At 37.7% G+C, this 24,601-nt stretch overlaps 1 protein-coding gene across 1 annotated transcript in view; it reads right to left on the reverse strand.

The window, feature by feature from the left end:
* lmbrd1 (LMBR1 domain containing 1) overlaps positions 1-24,601 on the reverse strand; it is a 67,475-nt gene that overhangs the window by 40,817 nt on the left and 2,057 nt on the right. The window contains exons 2-5 of the mRNA XM_037782952.1: positions 21,854-22,030; positions 20,570-20,633; positions 4,085-4,182; positions 2,542-2,609 (exon numbers count right to left, since the gene is read on the reverse strand). Coding sequence (XP_037638880.1) covers positions 2,542-2,609; positions 4,085-4,182; positions 20,570-20,633; positions 21,854-22,030 — 407 coding nt within the window. The remainder of the gene's footprint in view (positions 1-2,541; positions 2,610-4,084; positions 4,183-20,569; positions 20,634-21,853; positions 22,031-24,601) is intronic.

The raw sequence follows: 24,601 nt of genomic DNA on the forward strand, positions 1-24,601 counted from the left end.
TGTTTTCACAGCCCACAAATTCTTCGTTGAACGCAAGCAAACATGTTTTAAATTTGAGGAACATAAAAAAAAAGCATGAATATCATATAATCGAATAGAGATTATTATATGTTAGTGAGTAATTATAATGAGTAATGTTAATGAGTAATTAGAATGATCGGATTATTCAATTTGTGGCCTAAATAAATGCTATTGGTCCATTAATCCTAATTAAGACTATAAAAACCATCGGATGATATTGCGTGCGTTCATCTTCTGAATGGCTTACACACTGCTGTTAGATGCTTTTTCTAATTTCCTGTAAACATCAGTACTGACTGTCTGGAAAATCACATGTTTACTTTGTTTAAGTTTATTTAACAGCACTAGTAACAGTAGTAATGTAGGTCTACTGTATATCTGTTTCATTGCATATGTTGCCCACACCTTACCCATCTATCTATCTATCTTATCTTATCTTACCTTATCTGATCTTATCTAAGTTCTTCTAACAGCATTTTTATCTCTCCAAGTCTTGGGTATGTGCTGGAGTATTTGCATACGGTGCAACACATGTCCTATAGTGTTTTGGAGGCGTTACCCATGCTAATAATCAGCACACCTGCGTAAGAGCACATTTGGATGGTTAAGAACTAAGACTGTCAACGTTAATGCAAATTTGTTTTAATGCATTAAAGGCACGTGCGATTTTTAGGTTAAATCAGTTTTAAAACTTGAATGAAGATACTGGTATCATATGAATCTAGAAAACCTAAGGAATCCATTGGTAGTAGTTTGTTGTGAAGGAGGTTAAATAACGCTCCAAACTTACGCTAAATTTTGATGAAGAAAAACTGTCATGGTCATTTTCAAAGTGGTCCCTTGACCTCTGACCTCTAGATATGTGAATGAAAATGGGTTCTATGGGTACCCACGAGTCTCCCCTTTACTGATATGCCCACTTTATAATAATCACATGCAGTTTGGGGCAAGTCATAGTCAAGTCAGCACACTGACACACTGACAGCTGTTGTTGCCTGTTGGGCTGCAGTTTGCCATGTTATGATTTGAACATATTTTTTTATGCTAAATGCAGTACCTGTGAGGGTTTCTGGACAATATTTGTTATTGTTTTGTGTTGTTAATTGATTTCCAGTAATAAACATATACATACATTTGCATAAAGAGGCATATTTGTCCACTTCCATGTTGATAAGAGTATTAAATACTATTAAATACTAGACAAATCTCCCTTTGAGGTACATTTTGAGCAGATAAAAAATGCGTGACTAATTTGCGATTAATCCTGATTAACTATGGACAATCATGCATTTAATCGCGATTAAATATTTTAATCGATTGACAGCCCTGTTAAGAACGTTTGGTGCATGTGGAGTTGACTTTTCTTATTTTTACTCTTAACAGAAAAGTAAGAGAAAACATAAGAGAATTTATGAAAATGTTGCTGCATGAGGCCCATCGGGTGCTATAACATCAACGTCATAAATAGAGTATTAAAACACTACTAGTAACCACATACTCTCTCCTCTGACAGAGCTTGACTTTTGTTACCTTGGTCTCAAACAAAAATCACAGTAAATGTGACGGAATTTTCTTTGAATGTACCTAAAATATGGAGCTGCCATCCAGACTTGAACATTAAAACATTTATCAATATTCATTAGATTAATACAAACAGTAACACTTAATGGCTGAATATGAGCCTAAACGACGTGTTAAGATAAGTTTTTTGTAGTAGCATAAAAACAAAAACAACTTGTAGAAGTGAAAGATCAGGAGTAATTTAAGGAGTTTAACACCTTGCAAAGGTATAAAGGCAACAAACAAAAAGGCATCAAGAAAAGACCTGGTGAGTGAACGGTTGCCAAACAACCATTATGTCTCCCAGTATCAGAAAAACAGGCCAGGATAAAAGGTATCCCGTTGTTAAAAATCAAAGGATCACAGCAACAATTGACAGAACAAAGCTGCAATAGTTCCAGCTCATGATGTAAAAGAGCAGCTAAATTGCTTCAATCTATACAAAAAAAAAAAGTTCTAACTTCCAAACTTTAAGCTGTGAGAAGGTATAGTCACGTGTCCTTTATATTCCCAAACCAGGTAAGCCTTCCTCCAATGCACCATTTAATGGTCGAGAGAGCACATTGCATCGTATAGGTTGAACTCCAGGCATGTCGCCTGCAAAGAAATCTATTATATAGTGCAGGTGCTACCGAACACAACCAGTATAAAAAGGCGGATAAATGGGACATGCCTGAGAATGTGCATCAATATAGATTTGTCACAAAAAAAAGACTCAATATTCCCTCCACATGTGCTTTGTACATGCAAGGAATCTAGTTCAGAATGAGATAGACAAGAATACCTATATTTAGAAAGAGGTATATGGGTTTTTTTTCTCTTGAATGGCTTATCGCGGCCAGACAAACGGTACTGGAGCTGTTTGAAGGGCTCCTCCTCTCATTAACTGAACACAATGACACATCCACACCCCCTTCCACCTATCGTGCACTGAAGCAGAAGACGCCATCTCCAACTTACCCAATTAAGAGGAGCACCACGCAGACAATGACAAATCCAATTGTGTACTTCAGAGCGTTTTTCACTTGCTGTAATAAAAAGGAAAAAAAAATGTAACCGGTCAATCCCGGCCATGACGTGAGACATTATTATTCATTGTGAGTGAAGGGAAGGGGGTCGTCCTCCATTTAGCCGAGGACTATAGTGAGTGAGAGCTATACAGAGTCGGTGTAGATCCAGTTTGACCTGGCAGAGATAACGTGTCACTCCCGGTGCTATTCAAGGTGCTTTTAAAGTAACAATTACAATACAAAAGACCTCCCTGTCTGCTAGAGAAAGTGCCTCCGTCAGCTCAAAACTGACACACGGAAAGGAGAAAAGGCACTCTGTGATAGCTGGTGTTTGGTACATCACTCACTGAAAGGACTCTAAAGATAGGGATTTCAAATTTTGTCAAATCTCAGGTGACAGAATGCGGCCTATAATTTACAGTATGAATGCAGTGATGCAAAGGTTTGACAATGCGACTCTTTTTATTGCCACAATATATTATTTAAATATGAATTAATTGTATATTTTTTTCCTTTACAATTATTAAGCTTGTGTAGCCAATTCAGGTTTTATTGTACACACAAACACATTAAGTGTATTGTCTGTATCTTCAGGGCCCTAAATACATGCTGACTGAATTTCCTAAAACAACAACAAGCCTTTTTTGGGTGCGTTCGTGAATCTAATCTATATTTCTATATGAATTAATGAACGCTTACGTTAAAATGGATGAGAGGAAATCTTTCCTATCGATATGTATAATAAAAAATGTAGCGCCTCTTGTGCAAGAGCTTGTCAATAATGTAACAATATGCTTATGAAAATAAGTTTACGCCAGCTCGGAGTGATTATTTGAGTATGACAAGAACTGAAAAATCATAATTGTAAAAGAGAAAGTAAACCAAGTCAATAATAGGACTTAACAGACTAGTCAGGTGCTATTATTAAAAAAAATATATATTATTACAACTGTTTTTAAAAACAATCTATTTATATTTCCTTTCTGAACAGTCAGCAAGAATACAATTTACTAGATAAACAAATGATAAAATGGCATTCTACCATTTGTAGTGATATTTGTAGGACAGATTTGACCGTACTAAATATAATTATACAAAGAGAAAACTGATTAACTAGTTCTATCAAATTAATTTTTTGTTTTGTCATTTCATCCATAAAAAAACAGGTAAAATAAGAAATTGTTTCTTCAGTTCAAAGGCACCAAATACTGATAAAATATTAAAGCGAAATGACTGATGAAACATATAATCTGTCATGCACTGTGCTGATAAAACCTGATTTGACATGGGTATATTGTGACGGTTCATGCAGTACTTAAAGATTTGGGTTTGTTTGTCATGTAAAATGTTAAACAAATGGGTTTATGTTGCCTTAAGATGGCTGGGAAGTTCAACTGAAATTACATTTTGCATGAACACATTGGTCAGCCGCACCTGGGTGCATCAAAGCCGGCTACAGTGCTGTGAGTAGAAGAAGAGAGTTGCTTTCTTACCGAGCATTTGCTCCCGTTGTCGTCGTCCCTTTCTTCATAGTAGAAATAAACAAAGGGGATCCAGAGGAAGACACAGAATAGGATGATGGAGTAAAGCGCTACATGGATACAAAAGAAGAAATGAAAACCAAGAATTAGTCACAGACATCGTTTTGTGCCAAATATTGGCAACACTAAATATCCATAACCCCTTCCTATCATGTCTCTAAAATGTTAAAACATTGCAGTGAATTGATGACAAGTACTGTACTGTACAGACAAAACAGATTTCTGTGATGAATATGCTTTAATTTCCCTGATCAGGTACCACAGTCATAAACTAATACAATCCCCCGTTTCAGTCACACTAATAGAATTTCTGAGACAACATGACCTCATTCCTTAAAAACTTGCTGATGATAAATCTAGGGCAGGGATCACTTATTAATTTATTGAGAAACATTGATACCACAGTGAATCGTTGGATAACTTACATTCAGTCTTCCAAAAATAAATGTTTGTAATGATAAACCTCACATTTCAGTTCTTCCACGAACCCAATTGCCCCTCAAACTACCACATATCACTTCTCTCTTTTCTGAATATGTTCCTAATTTGTCTCTTGACAACATACTGCAGAGCATCAATGGTTGTCCGTTTTACATGACACTGTTCAATGTCACGTGGGTGACTATCTTAAGCTGTCAGTTTGACCTTTTGGGCAGTTGCATCTAATTGTGTAAGATTAATTAATTAACAACAATCATATAGTATACTTTCATACACCTGGCAAAGTACTCAAAACTGCTTCCGTGGTAGTTCCCGCTGCAGTAAGTGTCTCCAGGGCTACATTTTACCATGATGTAATGCTTAAGATTTTCACATCAAACCAAAAATACTACACAAAATATGTATACTTTCCGCAATTTAAGTGAAGGCCATTCAATGCATTTGTGTTCTGTTAAAAAATATCTTACTAATTTTATCAATCTTGAGTTTACTAGTTTGTTCTGATAAATTTGGCGTTATCAACGAAAAAGTTATATATCTGTTTTTTTGTCAACTTTTTTCCTTTAACAAGGGTAACAAACAACAAACAAACAAATACAGAACAATTAGCCCCCATCCCCCAACCCCTGGCTGCAACCCAATTAGTACTTATTCTTAAATAGAAACATTTATAACAGCACCTCCCACCAGTAAGGTGATGTATGATGGGGGTTGTTTTATTTAGTAGATTATCAAGCTAGTAAATGGATTCATGCTGGTACTCTAGTCCCATTGAGTCTGCTGCTTGTTTAACAGTAGTTTAACCAGTTGAGGTTTAACAAGGCTTAGGAATGCACCGATACTATACCAGATCGGATATCAGACAGATACTGTCTCATATAGCTGGATCGGGTATCGTTGACAATGCGGCTGATCTATGCAATTCAGTTCTATGTTTATATACTATATAAATTATGGACTGGAATTTTAATTCCTGTATAAGGATTTGTAAGGTAATTTGTTGTTGCATTAAAACAGTTTACACTTAATTTTTGTATGTTTTTTTGAAGATGCTGGTGCATGATTTATTATTTTAATAATAAATAATTAAGTAAATGTATATATATATATATATATATATATATATATATATATATATATTTGTATTTATTTGTTACATTTTGTTTTACAAAATTAGGAAAGCAATGTTCAAGTCAAGCCAGATGTTGCCTTACACATAAAAGAATGATCCCAGTTACTTCCACACATACAGCTTATTAATTAAACACTGGTATCGGATCGGTACTCTGTGTCGCCCAATACCCAAAGCCCAGGTATCACTATCGATATCGGGACTAAATAAGTCAGATCGGTGCATCCCTAATAAGGCTGATGTTGATGTTAACCAGCTAACTAAGTTTTAATATGGTGTCCGATTATGGTTGACTTCCTAGGTTAAATAATTCAGTTAACTTTATTTTACTTCATCGTGGAATAATAAGTGGATCACAACTACACTATAACAACTGTTGACAATTACGAGCCACATCATTAATAGCATCTTTATACAGGTGTTTTCTTTATTATGAGTGCCATCTGTAAAAGCCGGTTAAAAATATCACTGGTTGTGAAGAACGGTGAACAATTGATTCAATTAGAGAAGTATTTTTATTGGAACACAGCATCATTCTGGTGTATTTAATATTGCTTTGGGCAAAACTCACAAAGCAGGTAATCATCAGTCACATTTCAATGTTGACCGCTGCAACAGGAAAAAGTCATCTGCATCACAAAACGATTTCATTCACCAGAGCCGGTGACCTTCTGTATGAAGTGGATGAAATACACCTGCCCTTGGTGAAAGAACTCGCTATTTTCTGATCCAAGCCTTTTTTCTGTTTGTTTGGTTCTTTCCTGTACAAGATGCTTTTTTAGAAAAAAAAAAACCAAAATTCAAACGCATTAGGAATTCATAGAGCGGAGGTGAGGCAAAAACACTTAAATAGAGAGACGCTATTTCAAGCTGGGGGCTTTTCTTTCTGCAGCAAATGGATGTCGGTGAAGTCAGCCCAGACAACCCCAAAATAACTCAAAGAAAAGCATGTCACAAAGATGTGCTCAACAACATGGTTGGCATAGCTCAGTGCCTCCTTGAGGTGATAATGTGAATCATTAGCAGAAGCCACATTGTGATGCCAACTAAAAAAAAATGTGCAGGAGGACAAACAGTTTACCGCGACTACATCAACTTCACTGTTTTTCCTACATGTTAAATTGAGGTATGGCATGAGTGGTGCTTTTTAATTTATGAGTTAGGCCTCTAATTAAACCCAGCAAAATTAAAACAGAGTTTAAACCACTAATGGGTAAGAGATTCAGGCCTTCACATAATAAACAACGACTAAATGCATGCCCTAAGCAGTGCCATTATAGCATGATAAAGTACACAAATGTAAATTGAAAACTTGCTCCCGATATCTATTTAATCCATAACATCTGTACCACACTTCAACCTCAATGCACATGTGGAAAACAAGTGTTCCACATCAGTCAAGAATGCAATGGCCTCAAGCAAGTATACAAACATGCCCCCCTGTGAAATGGGCTATATTTCACAAAATGCTCTCTCCCGCTGCAGACAAATGAATGTCACTGCTATAGTGGCTTGCTTTTTTGCCAGCTGTGATTGTGACAGGGCATTACTTTCAATAAACACATGCTCATTGCTCCACTAACGTATCCATTTGCACTCATTTACAGCCAGACAAACTGAATTTAGGATGATGCCAGGAGCCAATAAATGCAAGCCACGCACAGTATGCAGCCGCTGGTATATGCTTGTGCGATAAAGCAATGGGTAAAATTAATCATAACACCATGAATATTAACATACTGAGAGAATAGGTCATACTGCATTACCATGTATCATCCATTACTCTCTAAGCAGATCTTCTACTGGGAAGAACGCCTGACCGGGGATAGAAGTTTAGCACATTTATCCCCCTGACGGAGAGCAGAGGAATAAATAATTTAACGTCCTTTCTTAACCCTTTATATAGCTCTTGTGTTTGTGTATAGTGTGCTTATAAAGAAGGCAACAAAAATAACAGAAACATATTTTGGAAAATTGGTGGGCTATAAAAGCCTTCATCTACCGATGGAGTGCCGGCTGGGGAAACAATGTGAGGACATCAACACAGGCAGTAGTCAATACCTCATTATATTTTAATAATCATTTGTGGCAGTTTACAACAATTATAACTATTAAAAGGATCAATCAGAGCAGTAGCAGTAGTTTCACTTCTTAATGAGAAACATTAGAGCCTTGTCCTCACCTTACTGTGGCTCTCCAAAGAGGCATTAGCACCTGGACTCTGGTCCCTCGCAGACAGGCACAATGTATTACATTTTATGTGAAAATTAAATGCCAGGGGAGATTTTTCACAGAAACACTGTCTCTAACAAAGGACTCCAGAGACTGATGAAAATATCAGTCTGTACAGACACTCGCTGGAAAAGGTACGACACTCCGAGCTTGCACTCTCATCTCCAGTAAACATCAGGGAAGGCTGCACTTTTGGGAGGGCCAAACGTGGGATAAAAACACTAGTGATTATTAGAGTTCACTGTGATGCCCGTGTTGCTCCGTTTCTGCTGGATGTGTGAGTAAACAGATGTTTGCAAACATACAAGACAAAAGAACTTGATAAGCTGACAGAGTATCAAGGTCCCCTGCTGTGAGTTTGTTTGGGAATCATTCTTCAAGCCACTTAATGCCGTTTTAAGAGGTCAAAGAGAGGTATGACAAGATGGAAGTGACATGTTGTTGGATGTGACAATTCTAAAATTGTCTCCAGAATATTTTAGTCTGAATATTTATGCCATGTAATTGCTGTTTTTTGGGTAGGTGGGCTTTTTACACCTTTACTGGACAGAGGAAAGTATAAAGACTGGAAATGGGGGAGAGAGAGAGAGAGGGGTACAAGCAATATAAAAGGTCCCACGGCTGGAATTGAACCGCGGACTTTGCGGTATCAAGATGCTTGATCACGATTAATCGCATGATTGTCCATAGTTAATCGTGAGTAATCGCAAATTAGTCACATTTTTTATCTGTTCAAAATGTGCCTTAAAGGGAGATTTGTCAAGTATTTAATACTTTTAACAACTTGTGAGTGGGCAAATATGCTTGCTTTATGCAAATGTATGTATATATTTATTACTGGAAATCAATTATCAACACAAAACAATGACAAATATTGTCCAGAAACCCTCACAGGTACTGCATTTAGCATAAAAAAATATGCTCAAATCATAACATGGCAAACTGCAGCCCAACAGGCAACAACAGCTGTCAGTGTGTCAGTGTGCTGACTTGACTATGACTTGCCCCAAACTGCATGTGATTATCATAAAGTGGGCATGTCTGTAAAGGGGAGACTCGTGGGTACCTATAGAACCCATTTTCATTCACAAATCTTGAGGTCGGAGGTCAAGGGAACCCTTTGAAAATGGCCATGCCAGTTCTTCCTCGCCAAAATGTAGTGTAAGTTTGGAGCGTTATTTAACCTCCTTCACGACAAGCTAGTATGACATGGTTGGTACCAATGGATTTCTTAGGTGTACTAGTTTCATATGATATCAGTATCTTCACTCTAGCTTTAAAACCTAAAGCCTAACAACCTAAAAACCGCAAGTTACGTTAATGAGTTAAATAAATTCGTGGCGTTAAAACGTTAACTCAGTATTATCGCATTTAACTTTGACAACCCTAATCTGTATACAGAATGAAATGCCGAAACACCACTTTCACACGTTCACTTCCCTTGTTTCCCATGTGTATGTATGAGTACACACATGTGGCTTAAATTACTAGCATTTTTAAATATCAAATTCAAATTTGTTGACAAAAAGCAAAAAAACAAACATGGTCAATCCAAGTTCTAGACCTTTCTATTTTTCTACTATTTAAACAGCTGAAAAGAAGTGTGTAACCTCTGTCATGGCAAAGTCATGAATAACAGTAGTAACACAAACATTCAGACAGCTCAACACTATCAACACTGCTTTTCTTATTACAGTTATTACTAAAATTAAAAAAATTGAATGTCCAATATCACAGTATCTCAATACCTAAAGCATAAGCATGTTAAGAATTAATACATAACATATCAAAAGGTCTACGATGACTCCTATTTCTTCCAGTACATTAGCAGCATGTTGGCATTGACTGACGTGTTTCTCCGGCAATCACACTCAGCTGTTTTGACTGCCACTTGCTTGGCCCGACTCTTCTCCACCCACCTTCCACACTGTCACCGAATTCACATTTATTGGCTCCAAACTGACAAGATGGCAGCAAGCAGTAAACCCAACTTCAGACTTCAAACGGACTCTCTAGAAACCTATAGGTTATGTTGCAGATGCTGTGAGTCTGCATGCAGCATCTCTAGCATCCAGCCACACATGTTTTATCTCATTTGTTGCCATCTGCTTGACAATGGACTGTCACAAAGTGAAACATCCTGTTGTCATATTTTACCATTTTGTTTCCCTTCATAGCTCAATGGCACATTTTGTTTGGTTGAAAAGAAGCCACCGTATCCCCAGTAGGACAAATGGAATCCACAGGGCTCCTTGTGCATTGTTGCAGGAAGTAGGGACCATCAATTTTCAAAGAGTAGCTTTGAAGGACATGAATAGTGAACTGATATAGAAGGAAAAAACATCTTTGTGCGCCGCATTATCAAATGGGACCTGAGCTAGAAGACCAGTGTGCGCTAAACATTATTTCTATTACTCTATTGAACACAACCAACATTCTTAGAAGGACAGTTCAAAGAATAAATGTTGCTATTGTTTGGTTCACATGCTGCACCATGCCATCTGACAGTAGATATATTACCAGATAAATAACTAATTACTAATATCAAAGTAAAAGAGGTATCTGGAGATTCAACTTGTAAGTACAAAACATGTTTGTGTAGGATTTGCATTGACTTATCAGCATTTAACATCACCGCTTACATCCATGCTTAAATACACCAACATGTGACTTCTAACATGCACACATGGTAGCACCTCATCGTTGACATCATTGTGTGGATTTTTTTTTTTTTTTTAAATTCTATTGTGCTGAGTTTTTCCAAGTAAAAATTACACATTTCTGTCACTGAGTAATAAAAGCGGGTAATGTGAAATTGAATACGTAAAAGAAAAGAAAACGCTGCATTCAGAGTAAGTTTTCATCTATCTTGTCTTCTTTTTGAATCCACGTGCAGTACAGGGGACGCTCATCATGAAGCGATGACATTTAGCACGCGTGTTGTAATAGACCTGCTTTTAATAAGATTGACATTGTGGCCTGATCAATCGATCAATCTGTTCTTCGCTGGAGTCCAGATAAAATAATTTCCCTTTCAAAGATCAACAGTCAGAAACATCCAGTACCGCTTTATTCCAAATACCAATATCAAATGCCATTACAAAACTTCAGTGATGGCTTTATAATGGGTCACTACAAGAGTATTAAAAGGTCCAGTGTGTAGGATCTGGCGGTATCTAGCGGTGAGGTGAGGAGATTGCAACCAACTGAAGCCTCTCCCGTGTGCCAAGCGTGTTGGAGAGCTACGGTGGCCGACGTGAAAATGCGAATGTCCCTATCTAGAGCCAGTTATTGTAAGAGTAGCGTAGGTCATTTGGAGCAGAGCCAGAGCGTAGAGTGTGTGTGTACGTGAGAAATGAGTGGTGAAGCAAGAGAGAGAGAGTGGCGGTGATGAGAGCGAGTAACGTTGACTCCCGCCAAAGCAGGAAAAGTTAACAGTGTCTGGTTTGTCTGTTCTGGGTTACTGTAGAAACATGGCAGTGCAACATGGCAGACTCCATGGAAAGGAATCGCTCTCTATGTAGATATAAACGGCTCATTCTAAGGTAACGAAAATACAACGATTCCTATTATCAGGTGATTATAAACAAAAAAAAAAAAACATACGTATCAATATTATATTCCACTTCTGCCAATAGATCCCCCTAATTGTTACACACTGGATCTTAAAAGGAAAGTACTGGAGTATTATTTAGGGATGCCATCACAGATTTGTTTGAACATAAATGCATTTAAGCTATCTCATCTTGCTTAACAAAAGCTGGTTGAGAGGTTGCTTAGTTACCCCATGTACTCGATAGGTAACACACAGCAAGTAATAAAGATTTGCTGACTAATGTCTATGTGTATTATCACCAGGTCATCTGCATATACTGTAATAAAAGCGCTTAGATTCTTCTATGACTGATGGCAAAGCAACGATGGCACAATGGAGAGGCAAACATGTATACTATTGTATATTAGAGTCCGACCAGAACATCAGAATGGCCAACATTACCGGCCAATATTAGTTTACTACAGATGTATTGGTATTGGTGTATTTGTAAGCCGATAACTAACAAGAAATTACATTACAGAAGGATATGTTTAAAGAGGACCCGTTATGCTTATTTGCATGTTCATACTTGTACTTTGAGTTTGAGTTTACATGTTTTAATGTTAAAAGAAACGCTCTATTTTTCTCATACCGGCTGTGTTACAGCACCTCTTTTCACCCTCCGTCTGAAACGCTGTGTTTGAGCTCCTGAGAATTCTCTAATAACCAAATTGATCCTCATCAAATATGTTATTGTTTTAAATCAGTATCAAATCTTAGTATCAGCCCCAGAAATGCAGCATTAGTTGTGCTCTACTGTATATTGTTATAACAGAGGCATATCATTGATATCATTGATATCAACTGCAGGCTTATTTTGTCTATGATCGAAATGTCCGAATCCCTGTTTTGAATATATATCGAGTCAGACAAAGGCAGAAGTGAAGAGCTATGGGTTGTGATTTCTGCACCGAGTGGCAAGAAAAGTGCCTTTTGTTTCTCATGCACACTCGACAACGTTCTTATCGTTGAAGGCCCCTCTGTATCACAGAGAGCTGCCCTCCAAAATAAAAGTGCAATTCGTCAGTGTTTTCAGAGCGCTCTTAAAAGAAGCACTAGACGTCCACTTTCCTCCAAAACTCAGGCAGCACATGTTCGTAGGTGGACAAGAATCGCAGGCAAGAAGAAAGTACTTGCAGTGTATTTACAAGAAGATGGCATCCTCTCTAACTTCTCCCCTACAAATGGCATTAAAAAAGGCAGAGAGAAAGCCAATGATTTATTTAAAGGTCCCAGGGGTATTTTGCCCTGTTGCTTAAGGGTCTTATGCACCACTGCTTTGAAGTACTGAGCAGTCCAAGGAAATGTATAAATGGACAGAGACTGGAACTGAAAGGCTAGGCTTTCAAACTTAGGGTTCATCAAAGATCACAAAAAGCTATTTGGGCTCTAAAAGGAAGTGGCTGTTTCAGTTACAGATGTCCCCCTCTGTCAAGTTGAAGGTACATTTTATCGAACATTACACTGTGTACAAGTCATGTTTATCCTCTACAGACAATAAATAACATATCACTTTGACAGAATAGTCTCACTTTCAGTTTTATTTTGTTATTGCAGTTGCTTTCTTACTCTAACTATACTCATGCACTCATAAATGCATGCTTGTATCTGTCTAAGATGTAACATGCATTTACTTGACCTACTTATGATGTTACTGTTAACGTGCACTGTGGCCATCATGGGAAAAGGAGTCTGAGCAACTGTGAGATTTCACAGTAATTGTGTGCATGTGTGCTTTAGCATAAACACACATGCCGTTTAATGAACAAAAGGATGCAAAATAACAAATAAATAGCACGATGTCATCTACTCCTACTCATTCTGTGTAATTGTATGGATTCTTGATAGGAATTAAAAACACAAACCTGGTTCAAAAGAAATAAATCCATTAAAACAACAATGGAAATGGAAAACACTACAGGGTAATTATACAGCAGAGAAGCGGATTCAACACTGCTGCAGAAATGTCAACTATAGATTCCACAGAAAAATTTACATATTTCTGAACCAACAACTGACAGAGATCACCGTATGACAGCTATGTAAGGCCCTCAAATGACTGCAAAACATCAAGTAAATAATGTTCTTAAACTTACTGGACACATGCACATGCTTATTAACTGTGATCACCACTGAATGCACGTCAATCACCTTGAGGAAAAACATGCTTCAGTGGAGGAAATAGGAGATCTCTATGTGAAACCTGTAATTATTCCATTTGTGAGGAGACAAATGGACAGTGCTGTCAAATATGGCCTTAAAGAAAATTCAACTTTAAAGGTTAGATTTGTGAGGGGGGCTGTGCGTACAACACACATGGAGCTTGGTCTCCACCTACTGGCAAATAAAAAAGCAAAGCCCCTCAATAAAAGAGAGAGGAAAGAGTCTCTGGTTCTACATAAATCAACAACAAGATAGTAAAATAGAGGATGCAGCCAAAATTAGATTATCATATCTTCATATTTAGCCATTTGTAGCCATCAACAAAGTATGACTTTGCTCAGCCTCAGCACACAGTCCTCTTAAAATGTCATCTTCACAAACATCTATTCACTGTAGAGATGTATAGTCACATAGAAATGCATCATGGATCCCATTTCACTTTTTAAGTTGGTATATCTCGAAGCTCGGATTGCATTTGTAATATTTAAAATGCACTACTGTATAATTATTATTCCAAAAATATGCTTTGAAGAACTTAGCACAATATCAATCAAAACTGCAAGACTCTGGTTTTTGTATTTTATGCAGTTTTACAAGCACTAAACCTTCCTTATCAACAGCCAACAGGTTACAAGACCACAACACATTTGCAAATTCTGCACCACACACTCCCAGAGCTATGATCACATGGATACGTGCTTGAGGCAAGCAGTAAACTGTTTCAAGCCTCTCTCATATCCCTCTCCGAGCTACTAGAATGCATATATTGGTATGTCTGAGATTTTTTTTTTTAGCTGGATAAAAAAAAAATGCAATTTGCTTTTTTTCTGTGAATGGCATGAATAAACTATATTTGGAATATAATGCCTACTTAACACACGATATGGAGAGCCGCAGGGATGACGTATTTTTGTAGGCGAACCAGGAAGTTAGCATCGCCCTGGGTTCCCTTGACAAAAAGCCAATGGGATTTTTCCATTGGGTTTTGGATTATTGCAAAAAAATAAGCTCTGTTGCGAACAAAAGCTTATGATACTTACACGTTTTGTTCAACAAGATAATCTTTACAAATGAACACCATTTTTGTGATTTTTAAAGTGTGAATGCAATCAACAGAAGTAAAAAGCTAACGTTAGGCTAGAAACAAACTATATCATGGACGCATGAGCGCGAGTATACACAACGAGGCTGTAAAAGGGGACGAGTCGGCGTGATGGCTAAGGATGTGACGGTGAGGACATTTTCCTACCGGTTACTAAACTTGTGACAACACCGGTGTTACCAATTACACTGGATATTTTACAAGAAAAGATGGCGCTCAATATATGTAGAGCGCTTACTTTGATCTTTACCGTCGGATGGCTGTGTGTCTGGGCGTGCTTTTGCTGCGATGCAGCAGGTTTCCACCTGGAGCCGCTGCGCCGTGCACACCGGCTGTGATCGTTCCGTCCTCTGCACGGCGATTGCCTCATTAACATTATGGTTCCCTTATAAGATTGGGTTTAAATCCGAAGTATTGCCAAATAGGCGCTATTGCTTTTTGCTTTGACACGAAATTCTCCGCCATCGTCTTGTCTGTCAACTCTCATCCTCCTGTGTGAGTGAAATCTGTCTCCTGCTACTCTGTGCTGAAACTCCATACGGAGCAGACAATTTCACTTTCAGATTAAAGCGTATTGCCGCTGATATGCCAAAATGAAATAAATGGGTTTTATTTCTATAAAAAAAGCTAAATGACTGTGGGCAAGCAATGTAATCGGTGTATGCCGAACCCCCATGTAACACTGGTAACACCGACTACCGCGGCACTCCTAGTGATGACGTTTAGTAGTCTCATTTAGACACTTGTTGGCAACCGCCTTATTTAAGACATGTAAAAGCTTCAAAATTCACACGTGGGATATTTACTGACATATTTTATATCGTAGAACAAAACTTTAAAATCTCTTCAGCTTGTGTTAACCACAGACCTTATATCAGGCATTTTACCAAAAACCCATTCAAAAGACCCATTGACTTCAAGACGAGGGAACCGGAAATGCTAACATGCTAACTCATTTCGGGGTTTTAGGACTCATTCCTGCAGCACTCTATAGGAACACATCATAGATGTGGAATGAGACTATAAAAGGGCATTATAGCATGAGTGCAACAATATGAAGTTCTGCATGATGCACAGCAACTTTAGCAGTCATTAAAAGCAGAGATTGTGACTTAAGATTCACTTTCTACTTTACTAAACCAACTATATGATCTTTTCCTTTGGGGATGGGGGGTGACATATTTCTTGAGTGTAACTGTTGCACCATTAACATGGTTTCCAGGCAGTTGTGCCATTAAATTACTGGCAGGACAAGGCCCTGCATTCAAGACTAATTCTACAAAATTATAACTTTTTTAGTAGGTCTATATAAAGAAAAGTTTCCATTAAAGGGGATGTCTAATCCAAACTATAGATAGTAGCAGAGAAAATCAATGTTGTGTATCAAATCTTATTTGTGTGTCCAGAGCACAATGGGCCTACTATGGGCCCTCCCTTGAATGCTGGATTCACGTGCAGCGTTCATGGTGTGTGAAAGCCAATTTTCTGATGTCATTATACCAGTTAAAGTGGATTCTTTGATTGGGCTGTCTGGGCAAGGAGACAGCTTGTCTTCCTTGCATTTGGCATTTCTGAACAGACGGTACATAACAGTGTTGCTGACAGGCACTTTAAACCAGCATCTGTTAGAAAACGTGTGATCTAGTGTCTTTGGCTTGACTGAATTTGCTATCGTCAAAGACAACAAACTCATGTTATCCTTTAATATGACAATCATGAAGAAATTTCAGTGGCACTAATAGCTTTCAGTTAGGAATCTATCAGCCAAATGGCCCGGATACTGTCCCTGTGAATTGCAACCAACGCTCAAATACTGGAATTATGGAGTGATCCATGGGGACTGGACCTGAACCGCTCTCATATGAAAAGTATCAGGCGGGATATGTCCAAATGCCTGACTGAACGCTCGACAGACCTACAAATGATACAACACAGTATGCCACAAGCCAAAAACAAATTGTAAATGCCAGTGAAAAGTTTGAATTTTCATGAATGCATGTTAAATGTCACAATTAAGACAAGTGAAACAAGTGAAGACGAGACAAGCTCAGTGAAAGTGCAAGAACACATGTAGCTAGTGGCTGTCTTGTAAAGTACTGGAGCTACGTTTATAAATAAGATACAAATCTAGATTACTTGGTTAGGTACACGGTGTTTTGTTTTTGTTGTTATTGTTGCCCTGGAATATTCACAAAGGTTGTAAACAAACCCTCAGTTTTGCCATAAAGTACATGTTTGGAAGAGAAAATAAAGGCAAATAAAAAGCGTTATTACTTCTAAAATCTTCAAAAGTAACTTTTTTTTACTACCACTATAGCTGGATTGTTGGCACATCCCATTTTTTTATTTATTACAACCTTTAACGGCTAATAAAAGAGTGAACTATTAAAACTTCAAAATGCCCAAACAGCAGCTGTAACACTAAATGCCTCTAGGTGGGACAAATATAAAAATTACAGCCGCTATTATCTTACTTGCCTGTAGATGGCAACATCAACAACAAGTTTACATTTATACGTCCAAACTGCTGCTGCCATTAATGCTGCGTTCCATTTGAACCAGTCAGAAATTTGAACTGGAACGCCCCCTGAAGTCAGATTTCCGACTCGTCGGAGTCGGACGAACCTCACAAACCCCAACCTCAATAGCTGCTCCATGCATCAACAGTAAAAAAGCTGTAGTAATATACTGTTTATTAGCACTTCTGGCTTATATGTGTCTCATTAAATGAGTCATACACACAATGCTGTCCAACTTCTATCTGTGGACATGTCGCTATGGTGTTTGAAAATACCAGTGTAACGCGTTGTTATTTTTCTGACTTGTTCGTCTTTTTACTGGAACGCAGTCAACTCAAGTGTGACGTCATTCCCAGCTCCGACTTCTGATTTCCGAGTTAAATGGAACGCAGCATAATAGAGCTTTTTCGCTGCATATATTTTGACTTGTCATAGCAGGAAAAGCACAGGTGAAACAAATTTCTTTAACGATGGCTCAGTGTCCTAGTAAGCCATGGCCGTGAACCAGCGTACACAATACCAGGACCCTGGAAGCAGCCCATGTTTTTAATGTTATCAATGCTTTTCCTGCTATGACAAGCCAAAATGTCTGCCGTGGAAAAAGGTCTATCAACTAACCTAAAACTGGTCTGACGTAACCCAACAGCTCTCTGTTGTAGGAAGAACTTCTAGCCTGAATGCAATCAACCTTTTTGAGACATTTTGAATCATCATGTCATAGCAGGAAAAGCACAGGTGTATTTAATAACATTACCGACAGCTGCATTCCACTTAGGGGAATTGGGCATGCTGGCTCAACTGGAATAGCTTACTGGGACACTGGGCCATTGTTAATGTTATCAATTCCACCTGTGCTTTTCTTACTATGACAAGTGAAAATGTCTGCTTCGAAAAAGGTCCATAAACACGAAGGCCCTGCACACTCATACAGGTGTTTTCACTTATTCTCTATTCAGTCTGCACATGCCCAAGGTCCTCAGACAACGTCCAAGTTAAGTGAAAACACCTGTGTGGAAGGACCTCAGTGTGTGTGGCCTTTAAGGATACAACCGATGCGTTTTGCCTTAGAAAAAACAAGAATGCAAACGTAAAGATGGCAAACGGAGGACACCTAACCAGAGTCCAACCCACAGCTACTAATACCAATAATAATGTAACAACAATGAAATGACTCCTTTTTTTTTTTAAATCAGCGTTCAACGCTGATCACACCAACAATCCCTTACGATGAACTCACATGAACATTCAGAGCATTTTTGTGTAATAGCTGTGTCACCACTGCTATGGTAATAATCCTGACTAACCGGTCTTATAAACATGGTTATCAACTTGATCAGTAAACACAGGATTATCCTATCCTGTTCCTCCTTCACATGAACTTTCAAACACATGCGTAACGTAAACTGCAAATGGCGTAAAGATGTGTGTGAATGTGATCATCATTGTTCATCATTAAGACGCAGTGCAAAGTATTAATGATACTCAAATGTCTTCACATGAAGGTCATGAAAACAGTTCACCTTGTGTTGTATAACGATGGGAACACTGTATGTGCTCCATCGAATGTGCAAGTCACAGCCAACGAAAAACATTTCAGCGTATTTAATATGCAACACTAAAATGTAATTTATTATTGACAGTATTAGTTGACTAATGTAAGCTGTCTGCTATTTGACAAATTCCATTCATTTTAATGGTCATAATGGGCATTTAGCCAGGAAACACTAAATGTTTGATATCGCTGATATATTGCATCATCATGGAAAACAAACTGTTCGGTCTGTCCATTAACATTACCCGGTGAAAAGGGCTTTTCACTATCTATTATTTCAACAGCACTGCCCATTATAGTTCATTGCATTATTAGTCTCATTCATTTGAATGCCATGTTTTTTTTTATTTTATTTTATTCAGGTTGTGAATAAAATTGACGTATTTTTAAAGGTTCTCCATTTAACATTCAGAGCATTAATATAGCAGCAAACAACTATTTGCTATGTAAAGATATAGAGGATTAATGGCTACCTGAGCAGAGAATGAAGCTGCTCTCCGCCTTTATTACATGGCTTTGTTGAATGCTCGATTCTGATCGGTCAATTACCGGATTCTACGGTCTGTTATTTCTTTGTAGCAGACCGTTGCTATGGAAGCAGTTCTGATCTCGGACACTGGAAGACGTTTTTTGTGTCATATTATTGATTGTTTAAGTAAGTAGCCTTCAGGGCGATGCTGCATCGCCCTGTCAGGGTTTATTTCGCAACAATGACCTGCTTGTTGTATATTATCCCTTACGTGAGTCTTGAAATCTGAGGTTCTCTGTGCTTTGTTGTCATAGCCGGACCGGCTGCACGTGCCTTTTAGTGCATGTTCATGCAAGTGTAGCACCCACCCTCCAGACCCCCCCCAGGTAAACACTGCCAGCTCTGTCAGCACTGTTGCCATTCTTTGCACTGTAAGCGCTGTTAGCACTGTTAGCTGCAAGCCGCTGGCTCTGCCATCACCATGTTGAGAGCCTTGTGGAGGCAATAAATGTGCTCTGAATTTCAAGTTTAGCTCCTTTAAAGGTGCTAAGTGCGAGATTGGGAGCATGCACCAACATGCACTAAAAGCACTTGCAGCAGGCTATGTCAACAAAACACAGAGTAGCTCTGATTACAACACACAGAGGGAGAGCGACTTCATTCTCTGCTCAGACATTACTCCTCTATATCTTTACATAGACAATAGTTGTTTGCTGCTGTTTTAATGCTCTGGATATCGTATAGAGCATTTTTAAAAAGGTCAGAGGATGCTCCTATCAGAGAGCTACTGTTTGGGCTTTTAATATATTTTAAAGTGAAACTGCTCCAGAGCAGGTAAGATGTGAAACCCAAGTTTCTATAGAGATACCCTGTGTGAAAATGAGTCGCCATTGTGAAAACGATGAGCCAGTGTGAATCCCAAAGTCAGATTGCTAACCCACTAAGATTGCTGCGTGGGTGACTCAGGCCGCAGGTGTTATTAAAATTGAACTGGCACAACCGTCGATTGAAAAAGGAAATAGGGTTGATATCATAGGAGGATGACAAACCCATAATCAGTGATCACAAAACAACTAAACTAAATGAAAATATTCAAACAAAAGAGCTAAGTCAGAGAATGATAGATTCATTTCTTCTAAATTCTGCAGTAAATAATAGATATTTGTCCACAAATATTCATTTGATTTTTGTATGTGCACCCACATGGACAGCTGTTAAGAGAATGCACTTACTGTAATATCCATACAGAACAGTGTCTTCAATCTGCCCTCTCGTCTCATTGTTTGCTGCCCAGTCCTGGATGTAACCAAAGGAAAAGTCAATGATGAAAATTAAAATGAAGTTCAAAAGCAAATGGAACGACACAAGTATAATAATCAATAAGAACAAGCATCAATTAGATTAAAGATCATTAAACAAAAACAATAACGAGTATAAAATATAGTGTGGTTATTGACACAAACACAGAGGGGGGTATGGTGTATTATCTGTATACTCTATTAATTCCATCACTTATTTGTTTGCCATACTCTCATAACCACTCAAGGCAGAGGCGTCAAACAATACGCACAATTAATGAACGAATCCAATATCCTGTAAAGGGGTAGGTCATGCCTAACTAGCAAGCACATGGGCTGTAGCAGTGCTCTTTGTTTATCTAGTTTCACAAACTGAATTCAGACATTAACACTCAAAACTGACAGACACTGGGGGGAATAACTCAAAGCTATAAGACCTTTGTCTAAATACAGTATATTCTTATTCAAGATTAGCACAGGAAATTGTCCCTCATTGCTTGCATTTCCTGCATTTTACATTATGAATCAATTTGACCAATTGTAAAAAACAAGAAAAATAAAAGTTGAAAAGCTGCAAAAAGATTTAAAGTCTGGTATTGTTTTGAGTAACAGCCTAAAAGAATATGTTTGTGTCGGTTTCTGCAGTGCTGTAATTCTCACTGCTCTGAGACATGCTCAGATGATCTTTTCCCATCAGAAGCTAGTATTATTATTCTTTAATTCTATTTACATTTGGCAAATTACAGCAGAAAAGTCCCCATTTGCTTTTATGCCTCTTTGGTTATTTGTGTTTTTTTTTTACAAAGTTCAATCTCCAAGAGATTTCCAATACATCATGTTTGATTAAGTGAATGATGAATTGTGTCCCTGATGAGTTAACATGTGCAGCCTATCTTAGGTGGCCATGACTAAATGCTACAAAAAACAAAAAGCAATTAACTCACAACCCACAGAAAGAAACAAATTACCTGCTGTTCAATTGAAGATGCCATTACACACTTTGCTAAATCTTCAAATGGATAGAAACAAATGCAATGACTTTGCAAAAAAACTTTATGAGCCAAGAAATGCATTCAGCTTTTAGATTGGACTAAAACAATGTCCACTTTTGCCTAATTCGAAGAAAATTACAAGGCAAAGTTAAAAGCTGCCTCAGGAAAATTCGTTAGCATTTCTCAAATTGATTTCACTGGCGCAGTTAGCAGAACAGATACTAACCTTATAGGTACCATTGGGATACTTCATGAATGAGACCAGGAATATATCCACTGGTAGAAGTGCAGAGGTTATCAAAGCAATGGCCAGAGCACATATTGCTGTGATAGTTGAAACAACCTCACTCTCCTGACGACTTTGAAATTTCCGAATGTAGACCCAACAGAATGCCAGGATTGCCTAAACAGAAGGGAAAAACATTTAATAATCAAGTTAGAACAAGTGGAGAATCCTAGCATTATGGGGAAAAATAAAAATAAGAAATATGGTGGCGAAACATAATTTGGCCTGAAGAGATCTATCAAATTTACAACCAAACATATTACCATTAAAATCTGAATAACTACTTGATTAACTTTTCTCCTCCCAACCAACTGCATGTACAAATATGGTTAGCAAATCTTCACAATCAGATGCTCAATCTGCTTTTTCCTTTACGGCAGTCAAACATTGGAATATGCTTCCAGCGGAGTTTAAAACGTGCACAGACTTTCATTCTTTTTCACCATGGTGCAAAAAAAACATTGAGCGGCCAGTCAAGTCGACATTGATTTGGCCGTGATTCAGGTTTTTAAATTGTAATGACTTGTAATTGTACTGGATGAATGTGCTGGTATTTACATGTTGATGTGCGCTTGTAGATTTATCCGTATAAGTGTTAGTGTGATAGAGACTATGGTGTTGCATGTAAATTCATGTTTTTAGTGTCTGGTGATTAGAGCTGCAACGATTAATTGATTAGTTGTCAACAATTAAATTAATCGTCAACTATTTTGATAATCAATTAATTGGTTTGAGCTATTTTTTTAGGGAATTTTTCTTTTTTTAAATGTGAATATTTTCTGGTTTCTTTACTCCTCTATGACATTAAATTTTTAGGGGGCGTCATCTTGGGCTTTGGGAAACACTAATGAACATTTCCCCCCATTTTCTGATATTTTATAGCCCAAACACTTAATCGATTAATCGAGAAAATAATCAACAATGAAAATAACTGTTAGTTGCAGCCCTACTGGTGGTTGTTCTGTGTGTACCTGCCCAGCGACTGCAGATGGAAATGGGATAATAGCTAAATCTGGCATATCTATCCATCTATCTATCTATCTATCTATCTATCTATCAGCATTACTTTCTTAGAATACACACTTTAAATATTCCTAAATTTGACTCACACGCCTGAATTGCTGACACAATTTCAGTTTTCCTGACTTTTATGAAAGTAACAACAACACCTTCCCTATCATTGTCAAACAAAGGGAAAGAGAGGACAAGAGGACCTGACAGTGTGTTCAGATTCAATTCTGCCAGCTGCGGTCTGCATCACTGGATCAAATCTTCAAACACATTCAGGTTATCTTCACATAAGGTACAATTTGTCACAGAAAGGATTTTATCCAAAGTCACTGACCAGGAAGCAAAAAAAAAATAATCAACAGGCAGTCTGTTTACTGCTTCATATCTTTACTTTCATTTACATCCAACCATATATTTTCAACCGCACACCTGCTGTAACATTCTCCCTGATCACACACATGCAGTCTGCAGACACTGAGGGGTTGTGTACATGTACACGTACTGTAGGTGCGCTTTTCATCGGTTTTCGCTGACTAAACTCCCCTTGTTGCCATTAGGCCTGAAACCCATCTGTTCTTTAACTAAAGCTATATAGTACAATTGTTTTTTTGACTCTGCATTTAATCTCAGAAAGATTGGATTAATAAAATAATAAGGAAATAATAAAATAACAAATAAAGAGACACACACACACAGGGGTTGAAACAACTGTCAAATATGATGCAATGCCATATAATACCCTGCAACAAATTCTACCTTTGAGTAGCTTACATTGACATCACTGTTGCAGTATACTGTGTCTTATTTAACTTCATCATGTGTTCATGATATTGTGTCCTCCTGTGTGTGTCCAACACTGCTTGAAAACTCCAGATTCAGTGTGTGTCGCTGATTGCCAAATAGAAATACTGAAACCAAAGTGTTAACACAACAAGAAGGGAATTAAACACTGAGAATAGCCTGACTGCAGGTGCTCAGGAACAGCTGATCTGATTATATCATACTCCCTCTTATCCTTTCTGCACATGACTGAATGCAGACTCACGAACACTGTTAAAGACTGAGAGGAAATAACACTAAGTTGACTTAATAGACAATTATGTACTACAGCTTTTTGGGTTTTGACTTGAATTTGCTCATGTATTATGTTGCTGTTTTTTATATATATATATGTTTATTGGGTTTTCTTATTCTCACAAACACAACAATAAGAATAATAAGATAATAATAATAAGAATAAATTTAAAAAAAAAAAAAACAAACAAACAAACAAACACTGGTACAGCTCAGATCAAAAAATATATATAGGAAGTCATAGAAAATAGTCCATAGTGCAGGGAAGTCACAAGATATATGAGTTAATGTTCAGGAGACTCCTTGTAGGGATAATGGAGGAGAGATCAGGTCCAATTTAATTCAGATCGGGCTGCCAAATATTGTAGAACTGATCTTCTTTGGCATGTAGAATATTTGTAAGATATTCCAAAGGGACCATCTCAAATATGACTTTACGCCAGCCTTGAACAGAGGGTTTCTTATCACTAATCCACTGTAGTAATATATTTTTTTCTAGCAGAAAATGTAAGAATGTTATATAACCTTTTGTTGGCTGCAGTAGTTATATTTGTACTTGGGATTCCTAAAATCAAAGACATTGGATTCATTTCTAAATCAAAT

This window comes from Sebastes umbrosus, chromosome 10 (assembly GCF_015220745.1).
Source record: "Sebastes umbrosus isolate fSebUmb1 chromosome 10, fSebUmb1.pri, whole genome shotgun sequence".
Lineage (NCBI taxonomy): Eukaryota > Metazoa > Chordata > Actinopteri > Perciformes > Sebastidae > Sebastes > Sebastes umbrosus.